Genomic DNA, 11,950 nt, shown 5'->3' with positions numbered 1-11,950 from the left:
ATAACAGATGTTATCTCATTGCACTTTTCATATTCAGCAAGTCTAGATGTACTCTTTGTAATATTATTTACAGAGCCCCAACAAGCAAGCACTTGGCGACAGACACCAGATTTAAAAACTCCAGTATACTGTGAAAGAAAGAGAGACTTTCCTGGCAATGATAGACTTAATCGGACTGACAAAGATCAGTCAGCGCCACCTATGGGAAAGGAAAGTCAGCAGTTTAGAACTGCAGAACGAGATGAAGAAGGTATGTGCAGTATTTGAATGAGTACAATCAGGTGTTTTCAGGGTTCTGAATAGATATGCATCTGTAGGCTCTGGCCACGGTGCAGGGATTCAGTTCCACTGAAATGTTGGCTCAGAGCTGCCCTCTGTGTGCTTACCTGTGCTTGTGCATGAGTCTCTGCGCACGTGTGTGGGGCTCTTTGTGTGTTTGTTGCTTGCACCTTGCCTGTACCAAGACTTGCACAGAGTGCAAACAGGGCAGCGGAAGTAGACCTGTACATTTGGTGCAAGGATCTTTTGTATTAGTGCAGTGTTCTGCTATATGCAAACATGTCATGCATAAGATATAAAACAGCTTTATTTGCTGCCAAAGAAATGTTCTAGCCTGAGCTGGGTCCTAAACTACATCTAAAATCAGCTCTTATCTTTTAACTCTTGTATGCTTTCCCCTGAGTTTATGAAACTTCAAGAAATCAGCATCAAAGGTATATCTCCAGAATGTGTTTCTACCTTTTCATGGTCATTATTTTGTTCAAGGAATGCCTCCTGCTCATCTCTGATCAACTAAGTGCATACAAAAAGATGAGACTTCTCTTTTAAATCAGGCAGAAAGGAATGCACATTTACTCTTAGCTCACCTTGGGGCTTTGGCCTGCACCAAACATGTTTTTGAAGTACAGAAAAGAAGACTAATAGCATATACTGGGGGCTCCTGCATACAACTGTATCATAAACTGCTATTATGGCACGCTTCCAAGTTCTGTAAGGCTGAATTTGTATTTTTATGGTATCAAATACAAATGATTAACAAATTGCAAACAGTAATGTCTGAAATTTGCTAATAAAAGGGGTAGACCAAGCAAAATGTACCATAATCAGATTGTTCTTATTTTTCAACTACTTTGTCTCACATCTGCATGTGTAGAAATGTTGGTTAAGAGGACATTCTATATATATCTATAATATAAATTTACTCTGCAATTACCACGATGTTATTGTCATAAATTACCCCATAATTAGTTCTTCTCTGTGAAGATTTTGATACTAATCTCACAAAATGCCCATTCTTTTTTTCCAGAGCTGACGTTATAATCCTATAATGAATCTGTCCTTTAATTTTCAAGTAAAAGAAGTACTATCATTCCCTTGTTGTCTCTGTGTGTGTATGTGTGCGTGCGTGTGTGTGTGTGTGTGTGTGTGTGTGTGTGTGTGTGTGTGTGTGTGACAGAGAACACATGCGTACAAGTGGAGGCATGAGTGCGTCTGTACACTTTCACCAACTTTTCTAACGTGATTTTATGTGACAAAGTCCTGACCTACCACGAAGATGCCCACAAATTATATCAGAGATACTTCACACAGCCTTTTCTGGTGAACTCGGTCCTAACCAAAACATTCACACTTCAATAGATAAGATAGAGGAGGCACGCAACCTTTGTGGCTCTTAATGAGCCCTCACACTTTAAGCTTCCCAGGGAGTAAAAATCCAATGAAAGACTACTTTAACGAAACAATGACTAAGGTTTTCAGATTGGGAATACCCTTTCTCATTAAAGATTCTTAACTAAGATCCATTTCCCAAACTGTCTGATTCATCAGCTACCAAAACAAATGCCAAAATATAGGGGGATTTCACAATATCACACACAGAGTCAATTAAAATGCACCGTGTTCATGGGAATAATAGGAATATTGAAAATAACAGGGATACAACTTAATATGATGTCGGTTTTCTTGTGTTCTTAGAGTCGGATCAATGATGCTACCTACCAAAAGCCCTGATGACAAAGGTTGAAAAGCTTCTTCAGCTTAGCCTTAACCTTAATAGTCGCACTGTGGGGACACCTAACATAGAATTAAATGCAATTATGAAAAAATGTTTCCAACACAAGAGGTGCCTGTGAGAGGGAAACCAGGGAAGCTGTATTCATTTCACACAGCCCCGGGTGCTGAGAGGATATGGCAGTCCTTTTCATATTGGCAGCTGTTTGATCAGACTAACTGCACTCCTTAGTCGTACCATAGCTGCAGGTCTGATCTAAACTCCTCATCAGATTCAAAGGAGACACCGCGTCTCCAATGCACTCCAGGCTCTTTCCATAAACGCAGCTGAATTATTCCTTTGAGTGCCCTTGCTTGATACTGGCCTCCCTTTTTCTTTCAGACAGCAGGAGTCTTAACAACCACCAAACCTGACAGAGGTGGATATAGAATATTGCTGCCCACAGTGTCTTTCACAGTGTCACCGTTATATCTTCCAGCAAGGGTGTGAAACTTAACCATGAGGGTATCTGATAGCTTGTAGATCAGTTGCGGATGATAGTGTTCTCTATGCATTGTGGGAAATAACAGGGAAAGTAGAGAGCAGCGAAAGAAAGAGAGAGAGAGAGAAAGAATCCACTACAGACACTGGCAGTGAATGGAGCTGCTAGCGTGGCTCTGTGTTGTGTGTTGATCACGGTTATCATCAGAGCCATAGTAGATGACTGATAACTGAGGTGTGGTGTTGTGTAAGTGTAGTTGTGTGTATGCGTGTGTGTGCCTGTGTGATCTGAGTGACTGCACAACAAAGAGTCTGAATGGATTTAGTCAAAGCTCCAACGCTGATGCTGCTGCATTCCAGGAGGTTTATGATGTGAAACACCAAAGGAAAGGAAACAATGATCACATTCATGAGATGTCATTTTCTTCCACTTTTATCTGAGGAATTTGTCAAGGTTTTTTTCTTCCTTTTTTCATAACGTAATGTGTCCACCTTATCCAAAGTGGGCCTTTGTTAGAAGGCTCTATTTGAAAAAGCTTGACCTCATTCTCACTAATAAGGTGCAGGTCAGTTGACTCTACAGTAGCATCCATCCTTAGATATACATGCACTGTAGATATGTACAGTACATAGGCCCTGCAGTGTTTCATGTACACAGATTTGAGTGTAAGAGACTCATAGCTTTATATATGAGAATTGTGCAGAAAATTAACCTTTTCTTGGATCAAATTCTCCTCAACTCAAAAGAATATGTCTTTTCTTATTGTTAATGTACGGATGTTTGACCTTACCTGTGCATGATGCAGTGTTGGGCAAGCTACTTGGAAAATGTAGTCAGCTAAGCTACTAGCTACTCTAGATTAAATGAAGCTTCACTATACAGAAGCTACCCCCCAGTGAAAAGTAGCAAGCTAAGCTACAGCAATGTGGCAAAGGTAGCTTAGTTACATCTAAGCTACTTTTAATTTTTTAATATAGTTAGGTCTATATATATGTATATATACACACACATATATATATATATATATACACTTACACACACAGCATAGGCCTAGTTTATATTGAACTTACTTCATTCCCCGGTAGCAATAGAAGAAAGACTAAAAACCTGCTCCAAACAGTGTGTGTGTGTGTGTGTGTGTGCCATAGAGAGCTAAATTAGACACACAGAAACTCTCCTACTTACTGCCATATCATTGCAGCTAAATGTATTTCCTCATGCAACAAATGGAGAACCATTGTTGTTTGTATAAAGTAACTTAATTATCACATTATTAATTAATTATGTATTTTTTATTGTTTATATGTGAATTTGTGCTCTGGCAACATTGCCACCTAAACAACATTCATGGCAATGGGCGAGAAAGAGAGAGAGAGAGAAAAAGAAGAGAGAGAGAGAGAAAGAGAAAGAGAGAGATCTCTCATCTGATGGAAACAAGTTTCTGCCACTATATGTCAGAGTTTCCTCCTCACTAGAGGACGAGCTTTCCAGGATGGACCCTGATCCTTCTCACAAGAGGTGTTCCCCTGCAGCAAAGTCGCAGACATCAGCCCAAGGATCGGTGATGTCACCTTCACAGCAAGCTACACATACAGGTCCGTGTGTGGCGGTGGCGTCCCTTACTGATCCTTCAGAAATGCATGGGAAAATGTAGCGTGCGTGGAAGCTACCGTGCTACTCGGTCAATAAAAGAGTTTCGTTAAAGCTATTTGATTCAGAAAATAGCGACGCTACCACCAAGCTACTGAGAAATGTAGTTCAAAGTAACGGCGCTACTTGTAGCGACGGTACTGCCCAAAACTGGCATGATGGTATTTTCGCATTGATCTACTGAATGTTTCTCTGTGCTCACCTTAAATCTGAGGCAAAAATGTTGGAAACCAAGTGCGAATCATCCAGTGCACATACACTGAAAATTGACTTTCAGTAGCAGTTACAATATTTGCATATTTATAGATTCTCGATTTATTCCAAGTTTGTCTTAAAATATCTGGAGGGGGGTTTTAATTAATTATAAATTAAGTGAGGCTGCAACAGCTTAAAAGTACCTTTTTAGGGCCAAAGTGTTCTGATACTCTTACATTGCAGTGGAAAGTAGAGGTAAGAGACAGTTCTCTCCAGAGAAACAGCATTGGTTGTTTCCTTTAAGTATGAGGACTTGGTTGGATGGTTGTCTTTTATTATGGTTTTGATACAAATATGACATTTTCTTACAATTTGCTGCAGGGATGTTGTAAGACTCCATGTACACTTCTTCCACTAAAACTGTGGCACCTTTTTTCATTGTGTCCAATTATTGAAACCTCAAAAAACATGGGCAGGTTAGATGTAACTTACAGTACTCTCTGGTAAAGTGGCACTGTGGGGCCAAGGTTGGATAACCCCTAACCCTTGCTCTGGAGCCCTTTGGCAAATTAATCCGGCCTTGGGTAGGGCTTTAAAAGACTTCTCAAAAGACCATGATAGTAAAATATCTGTCCTTAAATCACTTATTCTTTACTTTGTATTCATTTGAGTCCAGGTTCATTTTGCTGAATTATTTCTTACTTTCTATGCATGCTTTTTTTGTCTTTGTTTAGCACCTTTAAAACTGTTTTACCCCACATAAATCTGACTTATCATTTTGTCAGTTTAACTACCTATAAAGCTTCCAGGAACTCAAAATGCAAGAAAAATGACATAGCTGCATTTAAAAAGATTAGTATTTGTAGATCTGGAAATTGTCATTTTGTGCTGTTATTAGTATACTTTTTATAAATGATTGGTGAAATTACACAAATTGGGCCCTTAGTGTAGAAAGAGCAGAAAGCCACTAAATGTTGTTCTGTGGTACTGGTCATCCCAAACCTCTCCCGCATGTTGTACCGAGACCACATCTCCCACTTCCAACTGCACCACTGCACCATTGGACGCATTGTCCTCAAGATCTACGGATATGGTTTCTCTGTCACCTGCAGTAACTATGAGATGTCCATTCTTGACAAGTTCCATTCTCATAAATGAACCCGAGTGTGCTGCATGACCAGTAAATCTGAAGTAATACACTCCTCTTACTGGTGCAGTGAAGTAACCTAAAACAGATACAGAAAAGAACAGTCACAACTGACAGAAGTGAAATTATTGAAACCAATAGGCCAATTTCTCAAACAAGAAGCCTAATCAGACTACCTGTGTTTGGGTTGTAGTGGTTTCCAATGTTGGTAAAGACATTTTTGTAGATGAGTGGAACAATGTCTTCATTGTCTGTATTACCTTCACCAGATGCCAGAAGGGAGGCAGAAAAGGCCACTTTTCTCACTTTTAAAGAACACAACACACAATCGTTTCGATTTATTTTCTGTACTTTCTGTCCATGGATGCTCGCACATGCACCTAACACATACACAGAGAGGGAAAAACTATGTACCTTTATTGGTATTTTGGAGTTCCTGCACTGCCGCCTTCTGTCCTGAAATCGCAAGATATAAATTTCATAACCATATGCACACAATTCATCACACAAATCATAACCCTCAACCTTTACCTTCCTGCTGTTTCTCCAGCTCCTCCATGCGACGTTCACTGACTGTCAATCTTTGCTGCAGAGAGCTGAGCTTCTGCTGAGTGACTGCAAGCTCTGTAGCTTGAGCTGAAGCGACAGAAAAGGTTTACAAGTCAGAGAAAAAACAGACCTCTTTTATGTTTGGGTGCAATGTCAAAGCATGGCACAGTGTTTACCGTCATTCTCCATCTGTAATTCCTCTGCCAAGCTTTCAGCAGCGGTGATCCTGGCCTCGGCGGCTGTAACAAGAGTTGTCATGTAAGCTCAGCTACATCTATTTTTTTTTTAGAAAGTGAGTCATTTATTATAGTGTACCTGTATTCTGCTTCTGCAGGGACTCCACCAGACCTTCAGCAGTTATTACTCTGGTCGTGAGGTGCTTCAGCTCCACTCTCTGCTCCACCACCATGTCTCTCAGATTCCTCAGCTCAACCCAAATGTCAGACTGAAGCACCAGCTCTTGTTCACCTCCCTCAGCTTCAGTCCTGGATCTCAGTGTCTGAGCCTTCTCTTCCCAGCTCCCGACAGCGTGAAGCAAGAAATCTATGTCACTGCTGTGTTTCTGAGCTCTGCAAAGATGGCAGAGTATCAGTACCAGCGAGAAGACCATGGAAGTCTTCATCTTTGCTTGGGAATGATCGGTGTTCTGTTTGCTGTCTGTGGCACAGTTGTGCACTGCATCGGCCTTTTATGGGTGAGTTCAAGGTCAGATGTGTCAGGTGGATGGTGATATGTCAAAGTTGTGAGAAAGCACACCTGTAACTTAGAGTTATCTAGCGGGTGGGTTAGATAGAAGGGGGGTGAGGACACAAACAGAGAGAGCAGTAACTGTGACTCAGTGGTTTTAAACACAGATGGTAAGTGGATCGTAAATTTGTACATTGGAGCCCTGCAATCTTTCCATATGCTGATCAAAGTATTTTATTTTGCCAAACTTCTTGTTCTGGTTTGGGAAAGTCTTTTACAGAGTAAAACTGGAATCAAAATCTGTGAATTTTAAACATATGTGAATGTGCTCACTCAAATGATAAAGAAACATACAGTCAGTAGTCACTGGAGTATATTTTCTTCTTGTTTTCTGACAAGGTTTTGAGTTAACAGTCAGTAAGTTTTCTGCCACCTCCCCAGTAGTGGACGTTAATGAGATTTTGTTTCCTGTAACAGTGTCCTGTTATTCAGGATCATCCATACACAGACAGAACTCCCTATGCATATGTATGCGCAAAAGCCCAGTATATCTATGCATATAGTCTCTCTAGGTACAAGACAAATATCTCAAAACATGGTAAAATAAAACTCTCTACATAACACTACAGGGGTAAGTTGTATTTTGGGTAAACCAAGGTTTTGATCTACATCATTATGACTTATTTTCAATAGCACACACAAACAGCATCTGATGTCATTGTCCACACTCAGAACTCAATCTCTGTCATACCTTTGCAGTGGCATTGTTTCAGTATGATTAGACTTTCCACTGTAGCACTGTCACTGTAGCTTTTTTCCCCCTTTCAGCCAGAAAAATGGCTCTACATTTCAGGTGGAGTTGTTTTCCATAAAGGATCTGGAAATATCTTAAACTCCATAAGTGCAAATGGGCATCCTTACAGTCCCCTAGGCTACCCGCAAGTTATTGTGAAGAGTTAGGGAAATTTCCCACTGCAACAAGACCATTATTTGGGCGTGTCTGCTTGTGAGTCATAAGCGTGTGCATCAGTGACAAGTTAGACAATTAGACAGAAATAACAACAAATCAACCCGTCGTTAAAAAAAATATTTCTTGAAGCGTATAAAGTGCAGTGAATGACATGATTTATGCTGATTGCTGCTTGTGTTTATGAATAAGAATATTGAGCAGCTGTCTGTCAGAATGAAACTTCACACTGCCACAGACAATAGGGTTTACACCAGATAAACACACAGGCATCAGTCTTTCTAACAAAACACTGCCAGCGCTCATGTGGTGGACAAGGGAACACAACAGAGTGAGAATGTTGTCTTTAGTACAGCAGCAGGTATACTTATGGTTTCATATCGAAACATTCAAGAATAGGCAGAACTGTCTTAATACAAATTTTCAGCATCCTTTGTTCACTATTTTTCTTCTCATAAAATACTTTGCTGTGGGGGTAAACACAAACAAATGTACATATGCCGCAGCAGATTTAAAGAAGAGGTTTTTCTGGAAAGAGAACACAGGGTTTTCTACCTTGGTGCCGGAGGGGGCAGAGATAAAGAGAGTAATAGTTAGACTGTGGTCACATTGGTATGCAGACAGTCATGAAAGCAGTGCAGTACCTGTTGCATCTTGCAAATTCATCGTTGAATATTGTGAAATTTCAATGCTTTTTTATAACAACTAAATGGATTGGTGGTACAATTAGATGAACACAAATTATTTGGATTACAGATGATCTACTAATGTACACTTGTCTACTGAAGCATCCTCCTCCTCCTTATCAGTAACTTAATCATCAAAGAGACAACATAAATATATAACTATAGTGTATAGATGTTTACGACTGTAAAATGGCACCAAATATTTTGTCAAATCTGGCAAATATCAGTTGGAACAAAAGTGTAAGTCCTGTATAAATTTACACTTGTTTGTTTTCCTCTATGTCATAATCAATCCAGTATTGCCCGATTTTTAAACTGGATTGTATTGGTCAACTGGCCTTCATAAATTTAACACTGGTTCCATATCTGCATATAAAAGCTAGGGTTGGCAACACATTTTTTGTCTTCTCATGTCTTAGGTCTTCTCCTCTTCATTTATTCTTTATATTCCGACAGCAATCATTATATCAAATGCTCTGATACAAAAACATTTTTATCCAGTACCTTGCAAAATGCAAAATGTATATAGATGTAGAGATATTTCAATGGACAAGTGAAAATTTTGACCTGCGTGAGAGGTAAAGTCAGGAAATCACATTAGGATTGTCCATCTTGGCACCACAAACATATTTACCAAATTTCATGGCAATTCATCATCAAATAACTGTTGAAATATTTCAGTCTGGGCAGAGCGGTGTGGGCTGGTGATGGCGCAATGGATAAGATACATGCCTTTGGTGTGAGAGACCGGGATTCAATCCCCCACTGTCCATCCACCAACGTGTCCCTGAGAAAGACACTTAACCCCTAGTTCCTCCAGAGGCTTGTAAACTGTAAGTTGCTTTGGATAAAAGTGTCAGCTGAATGAGTGTGTAAGTGGTGGACCTGCCAACAGACAGACCAACATTGCTGTCGTAAAGCATTTTGCTTTTAATTACCTAGCTGCACTGAAAAATTAAGTTGAGCCAGAAAAGTCATACTTGTTCTTCCAAACAGTAATCTTAACAACGCTTACACTCCGCTTACAAGCTTTTTTCTCAGAATCTTACTGTTTCCCTCAGTGGAGCTTGTTGAAGAACAGACATCAACATGACCTAAACATGGAAAACAGTTATTACATTTTATTTTTTTTTAAAACAGCAAAATCCCTGTTATTCTGAATGATCCACAAAACACACTGTCAACAGTTTTTAGGGGGAGTATTTCTTCGATGAAAACTGTTACCACTGAATGTAATCATTTTCAGTTGCTGAATTTGTGAACACCACAAAGTAACATTATACGGAGGTTAAATCTATCTACTACTACGCAAACTATCAGCATGGCTGCACACCAAAGTATTTCTTTGACACATTTCATACTGTACAGTCCGACAAATGTGAGCCTAATTTTGAGTGATACAATGAAGTGCATCCAGAAAGTAAGTAAAAAAAAACATGATTTGTGGTGCCAAAAGTCAAACATGCCAAAGATGTCTGGCATTACATTCTGTCAAAATGGCAGTTAACAAGGCAGCGTATCATCTGTGGCTCCTCTCCATACGGTCAGAGAACCTGTTGCTGAGGTGTCGACCTGTCATTAAGACGCTAGTAAATCTTCCCACCCAGGGAGCCTTGGAAAAGAGCTTCCCCTCAGGACAATCCGCTCCTGCAGGGATGAGCCTCACTTTGCTCTGTGTCTGCCCTCTGGGATAAATCTCATACTCTAAACTGGATATTTGAGGCGATATTCATTCTGGCCTTCTCACAGGTCAGACTGGAGGCAAAATGTCGCTTTCAAGGGCTTGGTTAGAGTTTTCTGTGGGATCAATTCCATCCTAAAAGGTGAATATAGTAGGGGTATGGTGCAATATCTGCCAAAGTATGATAAGATGACACCTAGGCAGAGCTACCTGGCGCCTCAAAGTGACTGGCAACCTCACATACCTTCTTTCATTTTCCTCTCAGGCAAATTCCTCTCTCACTGTCTTCCTTTCTGTGTTTCTCAACTCTTCTCTCTTCTTTGCTCTTTTTTTCTTTTCCATAGGGGACAAACATAATATATCACTTTTGCTTTTCTTCTGGAGTTTTTTGTTTAATTTGAACATGCTGAGGTTTAACCTTACTGATACTTTCTCTGTGCTCACCCAGATCATGGGCCAGATAAATGTGACCCACCCATGGAAATCATATATGCTGCAGGGTTGTTACACCTTTTAATAAACTCTGCTATTGGGTTTTTCACAAGCTGGGCTCTCAGAGGCATCTCTATTGTCTCCTAATGTAATTAAGGTGTTATGTCAATGATCAATCATCATACCCTATTGTCAATATAATTGCTTTTAATAGAAATGTTGACACACAACATAATCTACAATAATAAGTCTTTTTGTGGTGCAGGTAATCACTCCACAAATTGACCAATCACACTTCTGTGCTTCAAGACCCACATCCTAACCCGCCAATCGTACTAAGCAGTGGGAGGACGGAGGTTGAGACAGCTACTGTATGCTGCAGGTAGTTAGCCTCAGCCTAATCTAATGATGCATACTTCCCCCTGTTTATGGCAGCCAGGGTAGAGGGAGCGCTAGCCTGTGCTTGTCTGCTGCTGAGAATGCCCATTAACGCTCTTTTCCCCCTCAGGTGATGACCACCTGAGCTATCAAAGACAAGCATGTCTGTAACACCACCCTCCCTCTCCTCCCCCTCTCATCAAACTATATCTCCGCCTTTGCTTCGACCTCAACCCAGACACATGCTGTACAGTTGCTTGCACAGTACAGTGCAGTTGTATTTTTTCCCTCCAAAAGTGCCATTTGAGAGTAGTTAGTTTATATAACATTGTCATCATCATTGTTATCATCATATTTTTGAATATATGTCAATATGCAATTCACATTAAAGGGTCACTTCATTAAAATTATATTTTTCTCATGCCGCTCACCTCATGTGGTATCTAGCTATGCAAGCAGTTTTGATTTGTTGGCTAGTAGTTTTGCTTTTGTCGGTGGGTTTTGTGAGACTTCTGCAGAGAGAAAAAAAAAATGTATTTAAGAATTTGACACCAAAGTCTTTCTGGCAACAATGTCCCGGGATAATACAAATATTTATATGTGAACAGTGTTCTTACTTTCTTGACATATATTGCATGTCTGTCTGCAATATATCCCTTCTCTGTTGCTCTTCCTGAGGCTTCTTCTGTTTTTATCAAGGATCCAGGGTCTAACAATGGACGTGGTCATATGCTGTACAGATTGTAAAGGCCCTGTAGGCAAATTTCTGCAAGTTTTTTTTTTTTGACCATTTTATGTCTTTAATTAAATACTGTAAAGAAGAAAGATGACAGGAAACAAAGCAGAGAGAGACATGGGGATTGACATGCTACAAAAGGCTACAGCCGCACTACAACTACAACAGTCAAAATTTACCTATTTTTGGTCTGAAGTTATGCGTTAACTTTGCCAACATGTTGTTTGACCCATTCCTAATTTTTTATTTTTATATTACTGTTATTAAGCCAAAAACAAGTATTTGACCCAGACAGCCTTACCTTGAAACCGTCACAAATGTAGTAGTACAAAATGATGTGCATGATGTTC

The 11,950-nt window shown here is 39.9% G+C and overlaps 1 protein-coding gene across 1 annotated transcript; it reads right to left on the bottom strand.

Annotated features, from left to right (window-relative positions):
* Positions 1-4,645: 4,645 nt before the first annotated feature.
* Positions 4,646-7,091, bottom strand: LOC119904920. Its single transcript, XM_038721541.1, has 6 exons — positions 6,349-7,091; positions 6,210-6,272; positions 6,016-6,120; positions 5,899-5,940; positions 5,661-5,789; positions 4,646-5,563 (listed from the first exon to the last, which is right to left on the bottom strand). The coding sequence occupies exons 1-6, from the start codon at positions 6,653-6,655 to the stop codon at positions 5,280-5,282; spliced, it is 930 nt and encodes a 309-aa protein (XP_038577469.1). The 5' UTR covers positions 6,656-7,091; the 3' UTR covers positions 4,646-5,279.
* Positions 7,092-11,950: the final 4,859 nt, after the last annotated feature.

The sequence above is a fragment of the Micropterus salmoides genome, unplaced genomic scaffold (assembly GCF_014851395.1).
Source record: "Micropterus salmoides isolate LMB-PRFRI ecotype aquatic unplaced genomic scaffold, ASM1485139v1 Ms_hic_scaffold_16, whole genome shotgun sequence".
Lineage (NCBI taxonomy): Eukaryota > Metazoa > Chordata > Actinopteri > Centrarchiformes > Centrarchidae > Micropterus > Micropterus salmoides.
The sequence above is the reverse complement of the archived record's forward strand: the minus strand, read 5'-3'. Positions and strand labels throughout refer to the sequence as shown.

What these genes read in the sequence shown, in the direction of transcription:
- LOC119904920 (XM_038721541.1), bottom strand. Translation starts at nt 6,655, where the DNA reads ATGAAGACTTCCATGGTCTTCTCGCTGGTACTGATACTCTGCCATCTT. An exon ending in CCTGCAGAAGCAGAATACAG is followed by an intron (nt 6,273 to 6,348) that starts GTACACTATAAT and finishes CTCTTGTTACAG; the next exon opens with CCGCCGAGGCCAGGATCACC. An exon ending in ATTACAGATGGAGAATGACG is followed by an intron (nt 6,121 to 6,209) that starts GTAAACACTGTG and finishes CTGTCGCTTCAG; the next exon opens with CTCAAGCTACAGAGCTTGCA.